Below are 25,600 nucleotides of genomic sequence, written 5' to 3'. Positions count from 1 at the left end.
ATATTATAAATTCTAATCTGAGTTCAAAAGCAGAAGACCAATGTTTTGGTTCAAAGATCAGAGAGAGAAGGAAAATTCTCTTTCACTTCACATCTTTGTTCTATTCGGGCCTCCAGTGGATTGAATGAGGTCCAGCTACGTAGGGGTAGGGCATCTGTTTTACTTGGTCTACTGATTAAGATGATAATGCCATGGATGGAACTGGAGAACGTCATCTTAAGTGAAGATATCTAGGTTCAGAAAACCAAAGGCTGCATGTTTTCTATCATATGTGGAATATAGGTCTAACACCAATACACACATTATGTATACATAGAAATATACAGACTATGTATTCAAAATTGAGACAGGTAGAGACGACCAAGGGAGGATGAAATGATGGATAGAGATAGTGAACAATAATGAAATACAACACATCTGTTAGAAACAAGACACCAGGAAACACTGAAAACTTTTAAACAACACTAGATGGGGAAAAAGAGTGAGAAAGTGCACTGGAAGAGCCACCTGTAGAGAAGGCCTGTGTAAATAAAATGAAGAAACTGCTCTCAACTCCCCCCACCTCAACCTTGTAAAAGAAACTTGGAACATCTGGACGTCCTGGATGTGAAGAAGTTGCAGGGGTAAAGTAACGGTAGAAAATCACATGTATTGGGACAGAGTAATGTCTTCTGGAAGTGACTCTTTGGAGTTGTGGGACCATCTCTAGGAGTGACAGCAGGAATGACACTCATCCCTGTATGTCCAGTGCATCAGAGGACATATAGCAGAAGACTATGAGAGAGAAGGAAGAGAAGAGGTCCTGTACCACACTATTCATCTGGAGATGTTTTTTCAAATGACAACATTTGTTTTGTGTGTGCATCTTTGTCCTCATGATTGTTTATGTAGTTGACTGTGCTAAGTAACTTTTTTTGAAATAGCTAGCCTTTCTAGACATTCTGAAGTGCCTGATGTAGTAAAATCACACATTTTGTAAGTATTTCCTTGTTAAAATTCATCTGTATTATTTTGGGATCCTCTGCATTTTTGGTGCCTTGGTTCCCAGAGAAGAAAATGCCAAGAGCAAAGCCAGTGTGCCTACAGCAAGGAGTGTAAACATGCACCCATCTCATTCCACTTTGCTGTGTATACAGTGTATATAAAGGACAAAGGAGTCCTAAGGTCCATATAGTCTTTCTAGATGTTACAGAGGTTGCCAGTGTGTGACAAAAGTTGAATTAGTAAACTGATTTTGTGCTAAAAAAAAAAGGTCTTTAGAAAATCTTGAGTATTACAGCCCACGGGGTTGGTGGAGAGAGGTCCTAGGCAACAATGCTCATATTTTGAAGACACTTTCAAATGATCACTAGTTAGATGTATGCAGCCATTGAGGACTTCTGCATATACAGTGGACTAATTGAGGCCTTGCTTGAAGCATCTAGTCTATCTAGATGTTTAGAAGTACCCAACTTATGCTAAATAAAGAGGTAGTAAAATAATACTTTGTAAATAGATTTTTTGCAAAAAGTCATGAAATACTGTCTTTGGGGAATGGAATTGTGAAACCATCTCTGAGCAGTTCTGTGTGTACTATCTCTGTTTAATGGGTTTAGAGGAGGTGGGAGGGAAGCAATTGCAAAAGGCAGGGTGATATTGTGACATTGTTGGACATTTTCGACACCATTTTTTTCTGTATGTTTTATGCATTTTGTTTTGCTGTGCATGTAGTGCACATAGTGGTCAAATAAGTCTAAATTTTGCAGCATCCTGTCTCTTGATGGTAAAGAGGTTGCCAGTGTAATGAGCACATTTTGTACACTTTGTGTTCAAATTCATAGGAAAGCTTGTACTCTATAAATAACTTTCAGATATAAGGTTGTTCAGCTATCTCTAAGTATTACATTTTATGCTTGTACTTGTTCACTGGTTTAAAGGCCAAGAGAAAGAAGTAAGGAGGGAATAGTTCAAGGCCAAACACTATAATCATTGCAATGTGTATAATGTTATTTACCAGTGCTGTGTGCGTAACAGACAAATTCATATATGAAATATCTAGTCCTAGACATTTAGAATTGCTTGATGTATTTAAAAGCAGTAGGATATATAAATAGCTTTTAAAAACTTGGGAAATACTGTGTTTGGAAATGGAGTTGCAAAATCACCTCTGAACAGTGTACTGTCTGGGCTTTTTCATTAGGTTGAGGGAAGTGGGAGGGAAGAAACTGCAAAAAGTATTTTATCAGTGTGTGCTAGAAAATTTCAGTGCATCCATTACCCTGTTTGTGATGTACATTTCATTTAACTTTGCTGTACTGCATATATTGTGTATATACTGGACAAATGAGTCCTAATTTTATAATATTTAGTCTCTAGGTATTAACTATGTATGACAAAAGTAGAGTTGGTAAACTAACACATGTACTTTGTGTTAAAATTTATAGAAAGGCTGTCTTCTGGAAAGAACTTTTTGTAAGTGAAACTGTAACATCTGTGTGTGGCACAGATCTATATAACATGTGATGCAGGAGAGGAGTAGGTAGAAGAAATGAAGGGTTCTAGACCAGAACGCTCCTCCTTAGAAGACGCTTTCAAATATATAACCATTGTTGCATATGTGTAGTTATTCAGCACTTCTGTGTATATAGTAGATGAACTTAAGTCCTTATTTCAAACATATAGTCTGTCTAGATGTTTAGAAGTGCACAATGTATGTTAAACTTAGAGGTAGTAAATAACACATTTTGTAGGTACCCTTTTGTTAAATTCATAATATTGTCTTTTGGAACTGGAATGATGAAACCACTTTTCTGAACATTATACGTTACATTTGTGCTGGCTCAGAGAGGGAGAGAGAAAAAGTACAAAGGGTTTTATACCAATGTGTGTTTGGTGAAGCAAGATTGATTGTTCCTTATGTCTACGCATTTTGTTTTATTTTTCTATGCATATAGTATAATTAAAGGCCAGACACATCCTAATGTACAACATCTAGTCTGCCTTCTAGATGTTAAAGAGGTTGCCAGAGATGACAAAAGTAGAGTTAGTACACTTTGTGTTAAGAATGATTTTCATAAGAAAAACTGTTCTTAAAACCATTTAGGAAGTGAAATTATTAAATTCCCCGGAAACATTACAGCTGCATAAAGCTGGCAACTGGTTTGATAGAGATGGGAAGGTTATTGGCTAGATCGTTCCTTTCAAATTACAGGCTTTGTTAGGTATGTGCAGTTTAGTCAACTGTGTGTAGTTGGGAAATTTAAGTCCTTTTGGGGCGACATCTAGTCTTTCTAGATGTTTAAAAGTGCATAATATAAAAATAGAGGGCTAACTTAGTGCACTTTCAGTATTTTTTTTGTTACTTCATAGGAATGGTTGCATTTTGGGAATGGAATTGTTAAACTTGATATCTTGAAGAGTATTCCAACTATTCACGGGGCGTTCGCAAGGGTGGGGTAGGGAAGGAAGTATTCAGAGAGTATGCTCTGTGCCTCTTAGGTTGGTTCAGGTTGTCTAGCCATTGTTTTATATGTATTGATGGGTATTAAAGGATAAGTCCTAATGCCCAAAGTGTGGTAGAATTAGGAAATGATCCCTACATAAATGTCCTTTTGTTAATTTTTAGGAAGAGTGACCTTTATTAATACACCTTGTAGACTCCTTGTATTCCTGAAATTAGTCACTGGAGGGGTGAAGGAGGCTCTTTGCTAATATCTCCACATCTAGAAGATGGATCTTAATTATTACCAAAAGGCTGTATGTGCATTTTTGGTAAAGTACTTGTGTTCATTGTGCACAAAGTGCATTGCTATACAACATCAAGTTTATAGATGTGATTGAGGTGACAGTGTATGGTAAAAAGTAGAGCTAGTGAATTAGCCAACTTGTAAATAAGTTATAATCAACAGAAAAGATGCATCTTGGACATGAAATTGTCACGACCTCTGGGAAATGTGAGTAGTACTTGTCCATTAGGCTGGCAGGAGAGCTGCTGAAGAAAACCTACAGGGAGAGTTATGTGCAGGTATACTCAGATTTACAGTTTGATAAGAGCCATTGATGTGTAGGTATCTTCTGGGTGTGCTATAGGGATACATTAATTCAGTGGGAACATGCCTGCTTGCTAATATTTTAATAGTACACATATGATAGTGTACTGTCTTAAAAACTATGCCTAGTGTACTCTGCTGCTTTGTCTCACTGTAAATGGAGCATTAAGTGAATGCAGCATCGTTACCAATAATTCTGTCTAGAGAGAGGCCTATTGCCATTTATGTCTTTCAGTGAAATTTTTGTCCCCAAGGAAGATAGTATTAAATTTTTTCCTAACAGATTGAGTTGGTGTAGTATATTCTTAGTTATCAAAATATTCATGTAGCTTTGGGATCTTGAGTTGGTGAGTATTCACAATGATTGGAAAAGCATAGCACAGATCATATGATCTCAGTTATCTAAAATGGATTGTTGTGTGTATATGCAGGATTTAGGACATTCCAATTGTACTGCTTGTGGCTATGGATGATTTTGTTCTTTAATTCGTGTATTTGTTTCATGTAGTGGACATATTAACTTTTAAAAAAAAAGGTTATTTTAAAAACCTGGAAAACAAAAAAGTCATCTCAAAGTCTCAGAAGATAATCCTAACTGTAGCTTCCAAAATGACATTTACTATTTTTTTTTTGTGGGTAGCATTTGAAGTAGTCTCTCCCAGACATATTTAACTGAATGAATGTGCTACACATTCATCAAAAAATCTCACGACAATACCAGGACCACAGGGACCACTCCTCACAGCTCTGACCAGCAGACATTCACTGTAGATGGCGAGGGACACATGTCTGCATTTGAGCACAGAAGTGAATTACTATTAAGACCCAGGTACACAGGGTGTAGCTGACAAAAGTCAGCTAGAGTAGACCCTGAGTCACAGCTAAACCAGAATGCTGAGTTGCAAAACTTGGAGCAACAGGGAAACAATCACAATACAGACATTGTGACTCTCCATGCCCAGCATGGCTCTGTCTCTATAGTAACCACAGGCATGATTGCAAGGCAGCATCACCTAGCTTAGCTGCAAGGACCAGAGACCACTACCTGCAACCAGGTTTGGGTGGCAGGCCACAGAAGGCCAGGGAAAAGGCTGGATTTGTTGTTTGGTCACACTGACCAGGTCCTGCAGGGCAGGTGTGAGGAAGGCCTGTCCCACTGCTGGGTTTGTCATTACAGGTGGCCAAGATGTTTGTTTGTAGACCAAACAGGCCTCATGGCTACATTATTCATGTGCACAAATCAAGAACAGGATGGTGAAAACACACAAAATGTCACCTTTTAGAAGGTCATTACAGCTCTCTTATAAAGAGGTTTTCTTAGATCTTAGAAATGTCTAGAGACCAGACAGGACTGGATGCTGAATGACTGCTCAGGGATGAACTGGACTTTCACACATGCCAGGGGTGAGCAACCAGCTGGCCATTGTGCTTTGACGTGTTTTCCTAATCTCAGGCTGTGACTGCTGTCCTCAGAAGATGCAGGGAGCAGGGGTCCTTTATAAAATGTACTGTCCCAACAGCTTCCTGACAAACCTCAGGCATTTTCTTCCTTCTGGGGACGGCAGCTGCTGTCTCCTTCAGGCCTGAACATCTATAACAGTAAGTGGCCCAAGGTACTGGCCTGAGTTTTTGACCCTATCTGGGATGGAAAGAACGAAATATTTGCTAATCTACTGCTGGTATGCAGACCACAGAAAACTGTAGTTAGGAATGCCCTACAAAATCCAAAGACAATATTTTCCAAAAATATTTTTCCAGCATTTTAAATAGTTTACAAAAGCTACAAAAACCATATTTACCAGGACGCATCTGATAAATTAAAAATACTGCTTCATGTTAGCCTACATAAATACAGGACATTCAGAAGGGATCTTGGTTTTTGCTCTTTAACCAGTATCCTCCATACACATGCAAACAGGTGCATAAACACACAGATGTGCACATGCAGCACTGTTTCCCACAGATGCGTCAAGGACCAGGATACCTGTCACAACTTGAGGACTTTGCACTTTACCACTGCACTGCCAGCACTGTCCTCCACAGAGATGTCGCTAAATTCACTGGCATCACTGCCCAAGGCCTCTTGATCCTAGTCGTCCTTTCCTTGGTATGCATCCCTACCTCAGCTCTAGGACGTCTTCCTCAGAAACTGAGCTCCTCCTATTGTGCAGACCAAGCCCCCACCCTGTGTCTTCCTGAGATCATTTATAATAGAAAATGAACCACACTTGGAAATTCTCAATGACAGAATTAAAATAGAAATACATAAAAGTCGATCATGCCTAAATACTATCTGTCAGACACAACAACACATTCTGGTTAAACAGTCAGCACTGTGAAACTGAGGAAGTTGGATGAACAGTTATAGATGTGTTCCTTTTTACAACCAATAGTTTAACTTTAAAACACAAAATTCAATAATTAAAAAATTTACATTCTGAAGGAAATGAAATTTTAAGTAATATATTTATTAATGAAAGTTTTTGTTTTAACTTACCTGTTTTTCAGGGTTCTTAAGTGACTCAAATACTTATTGAAAGAAATGAAGTGACTGCCTTGGGCACAAAGATGATGAATACATATCAAATCATAATGTGACATGACTTGTTCCACTTAAATGGCTTCCTAGGATCCTGGGCAAAAATATGTTGAAGAAGAAGAAAAGAGAGAAGGAAAGAGCATAGTAAGAGTTTTGTGTTTTGTGATCTGAACACAAATCCCGATGAACACATGTAGCATATGTGGAAATGTGCTCAGCTCAATTCATCCAGTCAACATGCATTTAGCTGTATGTCAAACATGACACAAACTATATTTTCAAAAGTCCGCATGGGAAAAAGGACTTGACAACACACTAGAGTTTCATGTCCAGTCAAATGGAGGACACAAGCACATGAATGATTAATCAAGACAAAACACCTGTGACAAGTACTATAAAAGACCTCAGTACTGACTATTAGAGAAGGGAAGGGTAGGAGCTGAATTTTAATTCTAAGGGAAGAGGAAGGTTTCATGGGGGATATAACCGCACTGAGATGGATAAAATACCTCTAATTTGACAAGATAATGAGAAGTAGGTATGAATTTCAGCATAAGAAGCAGAAAGTGAGGATAAATAGAAGTGGCAGCATGTATCTTAGAAAGATGGTAAATCTGGGCAACTCTGGCAAGGAGGAAGTGATATGAAATAGAGTTATAAAAGTATAAATTGAGTCATTATAAAATACTTTGTATTTTACAAATGTGAAAATTTCTAAGCTAGGAATGAGCAATCAATAAATACTTTATTTCCTTTTTCTTTTATTCAACCATATCAATAAATTTTTATTTAAACATATTTTAGAAAAATAACACTGGATATAAAAATCAATGTGAGGAGGAAATGGTTATTGTGATGCAAGTTTCTGCTCTGTACTAGGGTAGGCACAAGGAAGATAGAAAAATTGGATTTAAGACACATTTCTGACTAGATACTGAGATTGACTGGAGCATTGGAGGATAATGTGCAAATACTGAAAAATTATATAACTTCTATGTGTGAAAACACGAAATCTTACCTGGGTACTACATAAAATCCAGTATATCAAATCTATACCACCTACACTGAACAAAAGGAACTACTAAGGATATTCTTACAGGATATTCTTACCGAGTAAGGCAATTTGTGGAGTTGATACCTTCTCAAACATGAGGGCAGATGACAGGATGGGATACTGTAAATGAATATACTTATCCAGAACCTGAGAAGGCAAAATAAAGGAAGATGAACCAGACCATGTTACTAAATCCTGAATGATGACACTATGGAGCTGTGTCTTAGATGTTAAGGTATTTTGCATATACCTGAAGTTTCTTTTAGAAGTCTTAACAAAATCTTAAGCTATATTTTGTTTAATTTTGCATTCATTTTCAGATTTTGGTTTGACAATTTAGAAAACTTAGAATTGAATTACTTCCAAGAGGCCAAGTGTGGTGGTTCATGCCTGTAACCCCAGCTACTCCAAAGGTAGAGGTCAAGAAGATCATAGTTTGACACCTGCATGGGCAAAAAGCCAGGAGATCTCATCTCCATCAGCAAGTTCAGTGTAGCGGCTCACACCTGTCATCCCAGCTACCAGGAAGTACAGCTATGAGGATCTGGTCTGAGGCTTACACAGACATAAACAAAAGGCCCTGTTTGAAAATTAACTGAAGCAAAAATGGCTGGGGATGTGACTCAAACTGTGGACCATCTACCTGGCAAGCACAGGTCCTGAGTTCAAACCGTAGTACTGCCAAAAAAAATTACTCCCAAGAGAGAAGTGCATGAATGACAGCAGATTATACACATAAATTGATCAGTTTGAATATGTAAATATTGTTTCTGTCATTTCTTAGTTGTGTGATTGGGACAAAGTGACTTCAACTCTCTGTCAGTTTCTTCTCCATAAGTATACCAGTGAAGAAATAATAAAACAAAACACTACAGTGCCCCCAACAGAAGCTAAACACAGATTTATACATTTTGCTTAAATTCTTTCTCTTATTCCTCATAACAAACCCAGCGATTATGTACTGTTCTCCTGTTTTTCAGACGAAAACCTGGAGAATAGAAATGTAGCCTAACTAAGTCAAGAGGTCAGTTCAAATAGTTGGGGCCACTCTGTGTCACAACCATTTTAGGGTCTTGACCCTTCATGGGTGATTTTAATTAAAGCATCATAAATAGATGAGCTCTTAAATAGAAAGCATTTGGAACAGTGTCTGGTACTGATAAAGTACCAGTAAATGTACTCTGCTGCTTCTAATACTGATTTTTCTCCTAAAATGTAATAGTTAAGCTGGAGAGAATAATCGTCTGTAGCTAAATCCCTTATATGCCATCATTCTTATGTCTTCCTATCAGTAAATTTAATATCCTATAAGTGACATCTCTATCACCATAACCCATGACACGTAACATTATTTCTCTGTTTATCTGGTTTATGACCTGTGTCGGCTTCTAGACTATGAATTCCTTGAGAAAATAGTGTCTCATTTGATACTTTTGTCATGGAATGGCTAGCAGATTACTGGACACATTACAGATGCTCAATATGTACTTATGATAAAAGGGGAAGATAACAGAAATAAGAAAGGAACCATATTTGCCTTTATCACTCACATTATTACCACAAGAATATTGAGATGAGAGGAATACATTTTATGATTTTTCTGTAACCCTTAGCAAAGTTACAATCAAGGGCTCAGAATGAAGAGCATGTGCACCAAAGAATTGTAATGAGTGGACCCAAAAGGCTCACATAATGCTGTCATTATTTTTTTCCCTGGGTTTCATACCTGCATTGTCTCAGAACTAGCATATGGAGGACAGTATATCTTCTAGAATCAAAGCCGAGATACAAGGAAACTCCATGTAGATACCATTATCTCAAACAAGCAAAGATGTAAGTTTTTAAAATTTTTTCTTCTACAAAACCAGAGAACAGGAGGGCCAAACAGGTCCTGCCCAGGGAGGCAGGGAGCTGGTACCAGTGGGAGGGGGAAGGGGTGGGGAAAGGGAGTAGGAGGGTGAATATGGTACAAAAACTATATACACATGTATGTAAATGTGAAAATAATACCTGTTGAAACTATCCCAGAAATCAGGGGAGCGGGGATAAAGAAGAGTGGTGGTGGGGGTGAATTCTAATATGATATATTTGATACATCATAAGAACCTTTATAAATGTTACAACACAGCCCACCCCGCACAACAATAAAAGGGGAAAAAAAACCAAGATACAACTCAGCTCCAGAAAATGGCGAAATACCCTCTCTCTGTAATGGGGGATTTATTGATTTGGAAGAAAGATATTTGAATTCAAAAACAATGTTTTTCTTTCTCAAAAAACCCCACAGGTATTTATACTAGGATATTGTGCAGAATTACATACCAATTATTATCTTTACAGGAGAGCCTTATTCCTACTCCATGAGAAAATGTCACCAACGTTCTCCCCTTCATGTTCTCAGCAATTATAAACTGTAAGAGGGTACTACTTCATCTGTTTTAATTCTAGAGTCAGATACTAGCTTTCTAAGTTTTGGAACACAAAAATATAAAGGGATACAGTGAAAGAATATAAAGATAGTGGAAAGCAATAAGAGATTAGTGGTGGCTATGTTATCATGTAGAGGACATTAGAGAAATAGAAAACAGAAAGACCTACTGAGTACTCAATTCTTCAGGTAGAGAAGAAATATCTTGATATCAGTATTTTTGGTAAGAGGTACTTCCATAGTATTGATTCTCACATAAAATATGTTTAGCATCAGACTTATAAATTGTTCCAGATTGCGAGCCCCACTAAATAAATCCCTAAAAACCTTGTCATCATCTTCACCACATACATTTTTATCCTATCTGTGTGTGATAGGATATCACCAAGTAAATATTGTGTAAAAGGCCATGTGTTGGGCTAACATGTATAAGCAGTGATTCTAATCACCAAGGGTATCATCATGCTGATAGATAATGGAAAATGTTTGCTGATGAAAATGATACTCTTATATGCATTGATTTTGTTTATCAGAAATAGTTACTTGGTTTTGGTTCAGTTCACCTGATCACATTCTCAAAAATAAGTAAAATATAATTTAGTCCACATGAATCCAGTATAGAGAATTGCTCATTACCTCTAATAGCTCTATGTTTATAGTTTTAGTAAGTACAGAGATTGCTATGCTAACATAGTAAATTTTTAATCTGGATACAAAAATTTAATTCTGAGAGGAAATTTAGAGTAATAATGTAAAGAGTGGGGAAGTTTGCCAGGGATAGAACTTCAATAGGATCCCTTTGGCTTAAGGAAAAGTAAATTGATGTTGTAAGAAAAGATACACAGTTATTAAACTTTCAATTTTAATGAAGTCTGTTTCCCTAATAAATGAGGGGAAATACTCAACCTTGGTCTTAAGATAATTAATAAAACAATAATTCTTATGACTCCATAGTGCATAAATTCCATATATACATACATAGTGTATTTATATAAATGATTATAGTGTTTTATTATGCTAAAGTTCAGACATTTATGTATAATATATCCAGTAATTCAAATGAAAAGTATAGTATTATTAAATTTAAAAATCTAAACAGATTCATGTATCATAAAATATTAGAAGAATATAAATGCAAATTCAACCAATATATTTTTTCACAATTTTTTGAACTGAAAGTTGCTTTGTAGACTTCATGTTTCTTCCATTCAAAGTAACTTTATTTAATTTGGTTAAATTTTGCCAGCATTGGATGCAATAATTTATGTTCATGTATGCCTTACAAAACATTCTCTTTACATAAGATACATCAGTGTTCATACTGAGAATAAGATAGCTGTTTGCAAACAGTCCTTAGTCAACAATCTATGCTATATACACAACTTGAACATATCACTTAAAAAGAATGATATAATTAATTTAAGATACTCTTGATAATTTCAAAGATGAATGTCTGAAGAACAGATGTACTTCAGGAGAAAAGACTGATGCATATTTCTTGCTGTAGAAAGAAAATTTTATTTGCAGCAGAAAGAACTAAGTTGTAATAAGAGTCAGGCAGAGAATGCAATTAACTACAGTACTTTTGTGCAACTATGGTTTAAAAATATATTACCTAAACTATGGAAAATAACTTTTAAAATCAAATTGTAAAGTCATAGTTTGTACACACTAGCAATACCTACTTTTGAAAATAAACTATTGTGTGTTTTGCCTGTATGTACCTATGGGTATGGGCGTGTGTTGCCTGTGTGTGCTGTATCTGTGCCTTTGCATGTGTGTGTGTTATGCCTGTATGTATACATACATACATGTTCAGCTTCTTTGTGTGGGGGGGTGGGTATTTTTGCATCTAGTCATAAAGGCTCAAAACATCTTGAGGAAAATGTCTGTAAAGTCTCTTATGCATATCCTAATCACAAATTCCAAATCCTAATCTTGGATAAGTTTTTGTATACCTCATATACAGAACACTTGTGTAATGGCATTGATGTAGAAGTTGTACAGAAGTCTACCTGGATGGGAAGGATGGTATCGGGAGAGGTTCTCATCAAATCTCCATATCTAGGAGACAACCTACAATAGGTCAAGTATTGTTGTATGTTTTGATCTCTGAAATATCCCAACCTTTAGAAAGCTAATTCTGCACAGGGAATATTCAATAAATGTTTGTTGGACAAATGAATGGACAATTTGTAAATCAGAAGCTAAGTTACTTCTTAGATCACAGAAATGGGAATGCAGGTAGTTATAAATCAATTTTCTGAAGTAGGTGATGATAGAAACCCTAAACTCCTAAGGCAATGGCATTGTCCTCCAATAAACCATTTTACTGTTATGTGCTAAACTAACTAAAATCAACATTTAACCAGACTTATATAACCCAAAAGAGAACTTCTACCTTACATAAGCCATTCTATGATTCCTGGAGCACTTCCACATGAGGTAGATGTACAAGGTAGTATCAATTCTATACTAATCAACAGATTCTTAGCAAATGCTTTCTTTGAGAAGTATGCTAAGTAGTGGGTATGAAACTGTGCAAATGAGTGCCATGGTCCCTGTCTCATGGATGTTTCCTCTTGTGATATAATCAAATACAAAAAGAAAAACAAGCAAAGAACAACAACAAAACAAAAGTAAACACAGCACATCAAAATAAATTTTCCTTGTTATATACACTTTAAATAATAAATTGAGATTGGAAACTCAGGGATTGAATGAATCTGTTATTACAGAGATCACCCTTAGGAGCTAATTGTCAGTTTCATTTAAGCTGAAGTTTTAAAATTACAAGTTAAACTTCAGAAGGGTATTCCCCATTGGGTTTGGATCTAGAGTATATGTGGGAGTTGATATTCCATATTTCTTTCTTTCCACTATAAAGCAAAGGAGGTGGAGTGTCACTACACCTTTGGTTTACAACAATCAGTAGAGTTGGAAATGCTTGCATCTAATAGTTATAGCCTGCTTATAAAAATGAAAACATTCCTATTCAGCCATGCAATTACTATGAGGCACTCAACTACTTTACGTTTTTCAGCTAATGCTTAGAATGTGTAAAAAAAAAACTGCCCAAATAAATAGAACTTTGATAATACCAAAATGGATGCAGTATAATTTTATATAAGTTTGAATAATATGTATGTCTTCTACTTGATTTATTTATTTTATACATGTTTCCCAGGATAGTCCACTGGTCTTACAGTCTGACAGGAGTGTGACAGTGAATGCAAGAAATCACATGGGGCAGCTAACTGGACAGCTGACTGTCGGTGAGTGTTGGGGTTCAAATGCACTCCTACCGTCTTACTGCATTTAAAACCCTGTGGGAATCTAAGTTGGGTGAATAAAGATGTACTATTCCTCTAATATATCACTAGACCTCCCTTTACATGCTCAATTGCCATGATGTGCCATACAACAGTTATGGTTTCCTTTACTTGTAGTTACTACTCTTGTCAATGTGTTACTCTGAGATTGAGTTGTATTTGTTTTGTTAGTGATTACTCCTGAAATATGAAATGTGCCATATTCCTAAAAGGCGTTCTCTTGATATTCTGAAAGTATAATAAATAGACTTACAAATGTGAGAAAATATAACAGTATGAGGTTCTGTGTATCCTTTGATTTAAGGAAATAATTTTCTAATAAAAATTATCTGCTTATTTAAATTAGAAATTACACAATGCAGAGTATAAGAAATGTTAGTGTTTATCAACTAACTAAAAAGGTTTTGTGGAAATTATCCATACATTAAGGTTTTTAGGATTTAGAAGTTGTAAGTTAAAGACAAAATGTTATAAAGTTTTTCTTATTCTGTATTATCAAGTACATATTAATTTAGAGATTATTATATCATAATACAAGTTATTACTACATGATTCATTCTATATAAAGAAAAAGCCAACTAAAAAGTCAGCAATAGCTATGTAAAATTATATCAAGATATTATACACATCTAGATGCTAAAATAATTTTAGAATATTATATTGTGGTTCTGTGATGAAATTGCGTGGTGCTGATAATTTTATCACCATAGTAAAAAGAGAGGGAGGAAAAAGTATCTTACAATTTTGAGGACTGAGTTATCCTCATTTTAACAAGAACTTAATCATCAATTCAAGTCAAACGTGCTTTCAATATTTCAAATTAAATTATAGAAAAATATGACATTTAAGGTGCCATATTTATAAAGATGAATTTTATTGTGTCCATTTTCTTTGTAGGCATATAAAAATTTTTGTTTTGTTACTTGTTTAAATGAAGTCAAAGGGAAACATTTTAGAATATTTTATTTTCTAAAAATGTAATTCTATTTTATTCCTTTTAATTCATAAAAATAGTAATTAGATATCTATTATCTGGTATAAGTGGATATTATTTTGTGATAAGAAAAATGTGTCAATTATGAAAGGGGTATATATGCAAAGTTATTAAATATTAGGGAAAAGAGACTTGCTTATCAATTCATATCTGATTCAGAAGCATCAGGTCCTCAACTTCAATGTCAATGACAGTCTGTGATTGTCATATTAGAATTGCATAAACAGGCTTACAGAAACTTTCCTAAACTAGGCAGGTTTTCCATGCCATAATTTTCTTAAGAATCCTTAGTAACATACAACTTTCTTTTGCATTTAATTCTTCATATTTAAAAAGTCCTTAGTATAAATGTCAAAATGCAAATTAAGCTCACAAAGACAATCTACTGAAGTCCACTGTCAAACACAATAGCTACATAATTCTTGCCAATAGAGTAAATCAGCTGTTTGAATTCAGAGTGTGTAATCAAATACCATTTGCATTTCCATGCATGCTTTTCTGCAGGAACTATAAATAATATATTGTGCTTATATTTTAGACATCCCTCCAAACTGACTTTAATGTACTATTAATATTTGCCAAATGTGAGAAAAGAGGAATTGGGAATAAAAGAAAATTTAAGCTTAGTTTTAAATGCAGCTAAGTAATAAGTTTACTGTGTAGCCAATTATTTTTGTGGATCAAAATAAACTTAATCCTGTGAGAATTACAAACTATAATCTGATCCTTTGCATGTTCTGTTGGTGAGTTACATCTTTGCACTGCTTTGTGTTTTTAAATAGAGATGGATCAAAATGTAGGCTGGGGCTGTGACTGGGGTTATAATGTATTATATTTGAAGTCAAATCAGGTGGGGTAACCTAGTATTTGGATGGTTCCAACTAAACAACTTTTCCATTGAAGACTCAGTTTTCTCACCTTTAAAGTAGAGATAATGGCACTTATTTTGAAAGCTTATGAAAATGGAACTGCTTTAAGTGTCTACAAATGGCAGGCAATTGTATCTTGAATCTATCATTTTGATGACAGCAATCATAATTATTGGTGTCATTTAAGTTACAAACGCACTGTTATAATGTTACAAATTTCATGATGATTTTCTATTCTATATATCTCTGTGGCAGTAGTTAATATAGATATGTTAGATAGTTAAGGTAGATATAATACTATGGCAGGATATGTAATAAAAATTCACATATAATGTATGTGATGTGTTTAAACTTGAATCACGGAAGGGTGAATTTGCCTTTACATAGAGTTTAAAGATATAATTGAATAACTTCATGCCATGTAAAACATGAGCCTTTATTTTTAAAGACTCTAATAAAAATCATATTGACATAAAGTCACTATTTTTAACCACTGTTTTCTATTGCTTTTGTGTTCCCTTTCAGTTTTTGTTGAGGAACATAGTATTGACTATAATACTTAGGCATGATACACTTTGGCAATAATTAAAGATATATTACCACAAAACTGACAAATAATTATAGATAATAATGTCAATTATTCTTCATTTTCTAAGTAAAGCAATTCTTATGTCTACCAAGTTCATCAATTACTTTAGAAAAGTATAGTCAATTCTGCAAGTGAAATATACATTAAATATTTTTTCTGGATTTCATTCCCATTATATATGCAAAAAGAAAATCTGCTTTATCAACTTGTTCCATTTTAAATTCAAACTGTTATTATGAGAGTTGTCAGTAAAGCAGACATCCATTCCCCCTTGTACCCTGACTTTCTCCTTCATTGTAAACTTACATGTTTATTCATTTCACAGCAACACATGTAACCCAGGTGCTAGGCAAACTGAGTGCTAATTCTAGTCCCCACTCATCCTCAACACATGAAACCAAATGATTTCTAATCCAGTAAATGTCCGGAAAAGTTTTACACATATGTACCAGCTCAAGTATAATCAAACAACATGTAAATTTTTGATTTGGGATACAAAAATAATTTGATAAATATTTTATGAACTTATAAATTTCCAAGCTTTATGGTAAATTTGACTATTTCAGAATTCACCCACTAAATCTAAGATTCTAATATTTCATGACCTTCATAACTTTGGAGGAAATAAATGCACTCAAGTTTCTTCCTCCAAATTTCTCTTCTTAGAATAAAGCTGAAAGAGAGGAATGAGATTGTTGTTGAGAAGTGATTAAAGAAAGTACAACATTCCAAGAGGTCAGACTCCTTGAAGAAAAAGCAAGAACTTTCTTAAACAAGTCTGTCACTGTCCAGGTCAAAATTTTCTATTATTCCATCTATAATTACTATGTTTGCTAGCAGCACATTCTTTTTCATACAGGTGTGATTTTAGTTGTTAGGTTTTCATATGTGTTGATACCATGATATTTTTCATGACTTTTTTTACTATACATATATATATACATATAATAAAATCAATTTATGGCAGTACAAATGAAATATTGTCTCATAGTTTGAGATAAACTTTGCTCCTCACACTAGTAACAATAATGTATGATATCATAGTAATGGGGTTCACTAAAAATGTAGTAGTATTTCCCTCCAAATCGTGAAGATAATTACCTTTCTTTTATTTTCCAGTAATACTACCTTGATCTTTAATAGATCAGATTTAATCTACTTTTATGAGTAGATTTTTGAAATGTTAATTTCAGAATAAAAATTGTTTTTAATCAATCTTAGCAAATTTGGATAAGGTGTTACTTATGGGTTGTTTTTCCTTATACCATACAATTTTTATACTATAATACTTTTCACATTTACACTATCAAAATATTTTTTATAAAGCAATGTGCCATATCCCCTCATATGCCTTTGTTAACAGTCAATAATTGGAGCATACAAATTACAAAAGGATAAACTGAGAAATTTAAAAGGAATAATCTTCATGGCTAGAAATAGATTTTTAAATTTTTAAGTAATTATGTCATTTAGATTTCAGTCAAAAGTAGATTTGAGAACTCAAAATGGTTGCTTGTGTGTGCCTCTGTCATAAATACAGTAAGAACTTTCACAATGCAACATCTACATCATGTTAGTAAAACATTAAGGATAATTGGGAGTTTAAAAACTGCCATGTCATTCTACTGAAAATTTACTTTTACAGTGCACTTAAAACTGCAATCTTATGCTTCAAATAGCACCTCATATTTTATCATAATCCTCCTTGTTTAATGCTCAATAAGTTTTGGGAAATGAATTCTGAACAAATTAGCTCCTAGGAACGGCTAATTGTTATTGTCAGAATCATTCACTCATCTTTTATATTCTCATTTCCATTTATCAAAAGTCACTATAAATATCTGAATTACAATCCATAATTCTTCATTTTCTGATTTTCTTCAGTATTTCTTGAATGCTCACAGTCATGATTGTCTAAAATAAGCCCAACTCTATGGTAATAAGAAAGAATGTCATTTCTAGGATATTAAACAAGTGATATTTACATTTAGCACAAGTGTTTTTTTTTCAAACATGGAAGGGTAAACACCACAATAGTAGTGAAAGCTGGGATAGTTGGCTTCAGCAATGGAGCTGACTCTGGTTTCTTCAGACATCTTGAGGAGCTGGTCTTTGCCCAGGATGACTTATAAGGACACCAAAGTCAGGGGACATGGATGATAACCACCACATGTGGCAGAAAAGAGTTCAGGACTGGTTTCTGACTTTTCCTGGAGCCATCAGTCACCTACACACAAGTTTTTAAAAAATTTATTACCAGATAATATTTGTTTGATCAGAAAAATCAGAAAAGTTTTGGATTCAGATTTTGTACAGAAATCTTTCTTCCATGTGTTTTCTTGTAGTTTTGAGTGAATACACTTGAATAATACCATCCCTAGTTTGAAGTAACTATTTTAAAAAACCATAACATTTGTATTCCATTGAGTAATTTATTGAAATACAGTGATCTTCCTGGCTATAAAGATGCTGAGAAAAATTAACAAATGACAACATCTCATATACCTTAGGGGAACAAATACGATCTCACAGGGAACAAATGTGGTTTTCTCACATACACTGAACAAAAAGCACATCTGAATTAATGGCAAGGGTACTGGAAGAGACAGTGTGCACTATGGTAAACACCTCTACAAATGAAGAAACCGTGAACCTACAAAAAATACTTTAAGGTATACTGTGGTTATATAAAATAATTTTGGGTGGGGGTCAAACAACAAGTTTATTGTTCCAACTTAATTCAGGGATAAACATCTAGATATAGCTGCAGGAAATATGTGGTTTATAAAATATTCCTTAATTGATATTTACTTTCACTTGGCCTTGCTATTTGCCAGTTGAGGTGTGAAATATGACTGTGGTTTGATATTTTCATTCTAGGAATAATATGAACTAATAATAAAATTCATATCCTTTCATAAAAACTGAAGACCTTAATTAGTAATTAACTGGATCCAGCTGCTTTGTTTACCCTACTACATCCCCCAGAATCCATGGTATACACAAATAAACCCACAAACGCTTCTCCATAGAACTGGTGCAATGACAGCATTGAAAAGCAAAAACAGGACAGCTTAGTATAGATTTTCCACACACATAAAACTGATTGAAACATCAACATTTTATTTCATGGAACATTACATAGGATAATTTGTGTCTGGAAGCATTTATAAATATTTTCCAGTCACCTACAATGGCAAAATAATACCTACTCATGTAAGCTTTGAGTAAAAACACACTTTAAGTGAAACTACCTTACTATTAGACATTAATACACAATACTACTCAGTAGATGTGTATAAACCAGTATGCAATTTTTGAAAGTTCCTCATATTTAAGTTAATTCAAGATTTTGCAGTATATGACACAGAACCTGCTTGCTAGAAAGGCTATTTGATTATGATTCATTGTAAAAAATTAAAATTGTAAGGTCAACAAAAACTACTAAAATGTGGAAATATATAAATTTTCCTCTAATAATAAGGACAATCATATGAGGTTCATAATACATAAAAATGTTGTAAGAGTATTTTTATTTAGAAATCATGATTTTCTCAGAAACTAGATTTAGGAAGGATATAAAACTTTAACAATTATAATACATTTTAATAGCACAGGTTCAGAAGCCAACTAAATCCCAACAGTGTCACTTCTCAGCTATATGATCTGCTATACATTATCCCAGGCATCTCTCCAGGCTTTCATAAGGACAATGTGATATCCACCTCTTATAGCAGAATGTGAGAATAGAAACTTAATATATGTGACAGCTTTGGAATGCTCCCAGGAGCATAGTATGCATTTTGTATCTGCAAGAGATTATAATTCTTTTTAGATCTACCTGTAAAAACTCTATATACTTGATCAAGCCTTTGGGCTTTCCCTATGAATGAAATGCATCTACTTTGCTAGATCATCTGTAGTGTCTTTTAAAGTCCAAATCTAAAAGGAAAAAGCAACTTTGTTACCTTTGGAGGAGTAAATCAGTTGATGAACCTACTTACGCATTACGTTCCCCAGTGTTCAGTAGTACTGACAAAATGGTTTGGTTTTTTAACATCTTTGTCACATGTTGTAGGTACTTTTGTTTTTATATATTTGTTTTTCTATGTATTTAATTTGTTTTTATCTATTTATTATTTTATTTATTTATTTTGTTTTTATTTTTATCTATTTAATTTTTTTGTGTGCTGAGGATCTCACCCAGGGGCTCCTGTATGTAAAGCAAATGCTCTACCACTGAGCCATATCCCCAGCATAGGTAATTATTTTTGCACTAAAATTTAAAATGCTGAAGTTAAAAAAGAGCACAACTAAATCAACATCCTGGTTATGTTTTTATTCTTTCATCAAATCCTAGCTCATAAAAAGATTTTTAAGGAAATTTAATTCACAAGATAAGTCATCAAGTACAATCAGCTTATTTTATCTGTTTTAACCATCAGCATGTTTTGTTCCTAAATGAATGGAGAAAAATGTAGATTAGAGTTTTATAATAAATATTTAAAGACCCCCAAAATGACATGTAATCTTGTATTAAAGCAATTACGGTGAACACCTGGGAACTGCTTAATTGACTGCAGATGGTGAAGGACACATAAAAAGTGGAAGGTTACAGATTATTCTCACGTACTAAACTTACGTTTTTTGTCATTGACTCCTTTTGTTTTTAACTTAGACAATAATGTCATGGTCTAGGACAACTTAATGAGTATTTTGTGTAAAATGAGTTCTGTAACTCATGGAGGATAGACCAGCAAAACTCTTAGGTTTCATGCTTGCATGTTCATTTTATATGATTAATGCCTTGTTGAATTTGAGTTCATTATTAATCATTTAATTAATGAATTAATATTTGTTAAATTAATATTAATTAATCAATTTGAGAAAAATGTAAGTGGAAGCAGATGCCTATGATAATCAGTAGAAGGGTGCCACTCTTAGGATCCTCAATCTGTGTAACTCAGGTATAATGATAGTTATAACATCAAGTATGCATGTTTTGAACAATTACAGAAAATTTTTATTCTATTTTTCCACCCTCCAACACTCCTCTAGCTTCTCCTAGTGACTTGTTGTTATTACTTTACAAACAACTTGATTGTCTCAAATATTTGTCTAAATTCCCCATTATTTTTAGAGTGTAAAGCACAGAATCAAGGAAAGCTACTATTTTTTCTTCCTGCAAGACCTACACCAAAATCTGACACAGATGATTTGGCTGGTTATTTTCAACCTTTGCTTGCTCTTTCTCTTTCCAGGGACCCAATGCTCTTGTATAGATTGAGCATTACAATTCTATTAGGCCACCTCCCCTCAACAGTGCTCTGTGCTACCTTGCTAAATCATCCCAGCAAAGCATTGTCTGACCTCTACTTCTCAAGACCAAAAATAACCTATCTACTAAAATAGTCCATCTTCATATGTCAAGGTATACTGATGCTTTGATTGATGTGAAAATGTCTGAAATTTCTCTCTTTCCAGGCAAAATATATGTTTCAAAATTTGGTCTGTGATAATAATGCCTATAGTCATCAAAGAAGTAATCTTGTCTTGAATATTTAGGAATGAGGGTAACAGGATAAAGCAATCAACAGTCTTCATTTAAGACATAAGTGGCATATCCCACCATCTCAGCACTATCTAGGCCCACCAGTCTCTCTTCATACTGATGAAAGGAGACAGTAGGGCTGGAGATGTAGCTCAGTGGTAGAGCATATGCCTAACATGTGCTTATCCCTGGACTTGAAAACAGCACCTCAAAAAATAAGAAAAGAAAAAAAACCAGAAAGTAATAAAAGCTTTTTCCAGTAAATGTAATGTAAGAACTGATTATTAGCAAATTTACAATACTAATCACGAAACGAATAACCATTTTATAAATTCTATGGTATGATTGTTGCTTATTGTTTAAAATTTAATGAAACAAAAATTGACATATTACAAAGTTTTTTAAATAAAAAAGAAAACAAAATTGCAAAAGAGTGATTTTGAATTCTGTATTTTAGACATTTAACTAGGCCTTATGGTTACTGACTTACCCAAAATCAATGAGTTGATAGCTTATACACTGAACCAAGCTTTATTTTTAAAGTGGCTCCCTGTGCATAACTTCAGTATTAAAGGCACATTGGCATCCCATATATAACTGACACAAGAATATGCAATTTTGAGTTCACCTTAATAAGAAATTTGCTTGGAAATTTGGTTAATGGGGCATAATATTCACAAATGTAAGGGTATAGGACAAATTCCCCAGGACACATCCAGAACTAAATAAAATTTAGTGGTCCATATGTACAAAGAAGATTAAAAGTTTACTTCAGTATCGGGAGATGTGGAGGAGTTCACAACAAAGCACAACTACTAGGGAACAATGCTAATTGCGGTCATAAGGGAGAAAGATAAATGGGGGTTACGGTGGTATAGGTCTATTAACTTCAGGGCCTTCTTCTCTTACATTTCACTTTGGTGTTTGTGTCTATTCTTATATGTAATTTTGGAGAATTTCCAAGTCAGATAAAGTGTAAAGCACATTGGTAATACACAACTGAACATAGGAAGAAGGGAGAATCATCGCAATTCTTCTATTAATATATATATTAATATATATATATAATTATAATGAGAAACAGTATTGCGAAAATCTCTTAAGACTTTCCTAAGATTTTTTTTTTGCCTACACCGTTATCAGCAGTCTTTGTGTGTGTGTATGTGTGTGTGTGTATTGCTGGGGATCAATCCCAAATCCTTGGACATTATTGGCAAGTGCTCTACCCTTGAGCTATACCCCCAGAACTTGGTTTTTGCTGAGAAAGTATAAGTGTCTTGCTAGGCAGCTAGGCTGGTCTTGAACTTGTCATCCTGCTGCCTTGGTTTCCCAAGTACTAGATTATAGGTATGTGCTACCACACCTACACCTTTCTGAAATCAGGAATGTCTGATAATATAAATATGATTTATGTATTTATCCAATAACTGTGAGAAAAAGGAAAATGTGTTTATTTTTTCATGGCTTATTTTGTATCTGCCCATTAGTAATCACATGTCTGCTGCCTTGTTTTCTAGATGCTTTCAAACCCATCAGTCTTAGGTAGAATCACCATCTTCCCATCCTTTATCCCCTGTCAAAATAATTAGAGCACAGTAATAACTCATAAATGTTAGAGCTTATCTTTTGAGATGCCATCATATTTAGGGAAAAAAAATCTCTTATTTCTAATCTCGCATTGCCTTTGCCATACTTCTACTTTTCTTCTTTTCTAATTACTATAAGTAATTTAAAAAACAGGAAGATGTGGGCAAAAGAAATTTAGCTTTCTTTCTTCACTCCTCTTCCAGAGCTCTTTCTGATTGGCTGTCTATATGCTTCCCACTTTCAGGCGCATTGCTCACAGAATTTGTGAGCTACTTTTATCTGAATCCATAAGTTTATCAGCAACCAAAGTCTCAATATCCTAGTTTGGATACACATATCTGAGGAAAAAAGCCTTAAATGTTATTCATTAAAAGATTAACCATACACATTTTCACAGTAAAATATCTGAGATATCAGCAACCATAATAATTACAAAGACCAAAATAAAGAATACTGACAATTCAAATTCCAGAATGAATACAAAACTACTGAAACTTTCCAATTGCCACTGCTGGAAATGCCAAATAATGCAACCAGTCTGAAAAACATTTGCCTGTTTTCTATAAATTTAAACATAGCACTGCCACATTGTCCAGGAATTCCACTCTAAGGTATTTTTCCAGGTTAATGAAAACTTACATACTATAAAGTTTATATAAATGCTTACATCAGCTCTACCCACGATGGTCAAAAAACAGAATTAACTCGGATCTCCCTCAGCAGGTGAGTAGATAAATACTCTGTGGTACATCAACACAGTGGAATTTTATTCAACAATTAACAGCAGTAGCAAAAGCAAAACAGGCAAATGAAAACTTGATAGTGCTGAATGAAGTAAACCAGTTGGCAATTTGTCTGCTACGTGGTTGCATTTATAAGACATTTTCAAAAAGACAAGACCGTGGCAAGATTCATATCTACTTCAGTAGAGTGGAATATTAGTATATTTCCCATTGCTATAGTGCAGTATTTGAGACTGGATAACTTTATAAAGAGAAGAGGTTTAATTAGACTATAGTTCTAAAGGTTCAAGGGCGGAATGCTTATATCAATTCAGCTCCTATGAAGACCTCATGGAAGATGTTATCAAAATAGTAGAACTAGTATAGGATTGAGAAGTCATATCACCAAACAGGCAGCCAAAGAGTGACAGAGGACTAAGTGGGCTCACTTCTGAGGGAATGCTCCCAATTACCTAAGGATTTACCACTAAAAAAAAAGTCCACCACACCAACACCACCACACTGAGCTACCAAGCCTCCAACACATGAATCTTTGGAAAAAAATCCACATTTAAGCAATAGCAGGTCATGTGGGGGAAGGGTCTGTCTGTAGAGGGACAACACAAGGACGTTTTCTGTCTAGAGGCAGAGATAATGGACCTATTCTGTATTTGACTGTGGTGGATACACAGCGATACACAATCCATAGAAGTGTGCATCAGAAAAGTCAAATTGATTGTCAGGAGCCTCCCCTTATCCTCAGGGGGTATCTGCCCAGCATCCACGTGGATTCTTAAAATGGTAGAGAGCACTGAACCATATAAATAGAACATTTTTTATATTGACATATAAAACTTTAATGTCTTTACCATCTTAACTAAGCACTTACCACATTGTAGCTTGTGTCCTTTAAGGTGTGACAGCAAAACTAGCATGAATTTCTTTTTCCTTCTTCATAATTTCACAGAGACAAGATTGATTCCTACCATAGATCCTGACAACCTCAGCATGCAATTTTTTCCTCTCCTTATCAAGCTGAAAACACGTAACTTTTTGGGTACAGAGATCCCTTTATGTGAAAAGGTGAAATCAACCATGTTGATTTCAAATTGCTGGCATCATTATTCATGAACTTTGCGGCCATTAATAAGTGAAATAATGGTTACTAGAAAGTAAGTACTACAGAACCCGAAAGGAATGACAAATGTCTGTTGAGCAGGTAATATCTATACCATGAATATGCTAAACAAATAGAAGATTCACATCTCAGTTGAAAATAGTGTGAGACTTCATCATGCTGCACAGAACAGCATGCATTTAATTACTTTGTTATTTATTTATTTTGTGGTACTGGGATTTGAACTCAGGGCCTACATCTTGAGCTTTTCCACCAGCCCTTTTTTGTGATTTTTTTTTTCAAGATAAGGTCTCACAAAGCATTTTCCCTACCTGGCTTCAGACTTTGATCCTCCTGATCTCTTATCTCCTTCATAGGTAGATAACAGATATGAGTCATCGACACCTGGCAACAGTGTGCATTTAAACTTACGGTTGTTTATTTCTGAAATTTTCCATGTAATATTTTTGCACCACAGTGGATCATGGGTAATTAAATCCACAGAAACCACTGAAAAACAGACATTAATGACAACTGCATATTAACATAAACTACAAAATAATAATCAAGAAATACCTCTTATTGGTTTATAGCAAACTTACTAAATGTCAGTCCTTTTGATATAACTCTTATTAGTATTTTGAATGTTAATATATTTTTCATGCCACATATTTTAAGGAAACACTACACTTGAGGTACAGTGAGAAATTTATTTTGTACCCTTTTTATATCTATACTTGGCACATAGTAACCCCTGAATTAATATGGAATGTGTGATTAAATTATCTTG

General features: G+C 34.4%; 1 protein-coding gene across 2 annotated transcripts in view; it reads left to right on the top strand.

Annotated features, from left to right (window-relative positions):
* Positions 1-25,600, top strand: part of Sgcz (sarcoglycan zeta) — a 1,041,297-nt gene that overhangs the window by 929,545 nt on the left and 86,152 nt on the right. For both annotated transcript variants that reach the window (XM_074054729.1, XM_074054730.1), the window contains exon 4: positions 13,237-13,324. In XM_074054729.1, coding sequence (XP_073910830.1) covers positions 13,237-13,324 — 88 coding nt within the window. The remainder of the gene's footprint in view (positions 1-13,236; positions 13,325-25,600) is intronic.

This window comes from Castor canadensis, chromosome 14 (genome assembly GCF_047511655.1).
Source record: "Castor canadensis chromosome 14, mCasCan1.hap1v2, whole genome shotgun sequence".
Taxonomy (NCBI): domain Eukaryota; kingdom Metazoa; phylum Chordata; class Mammalia; order Rodentia; family Castoridae; genus Castor; species Castor canadensis.
This window is presented reverse-complemented; position numbering and strand designations above follow the sequence as displayed.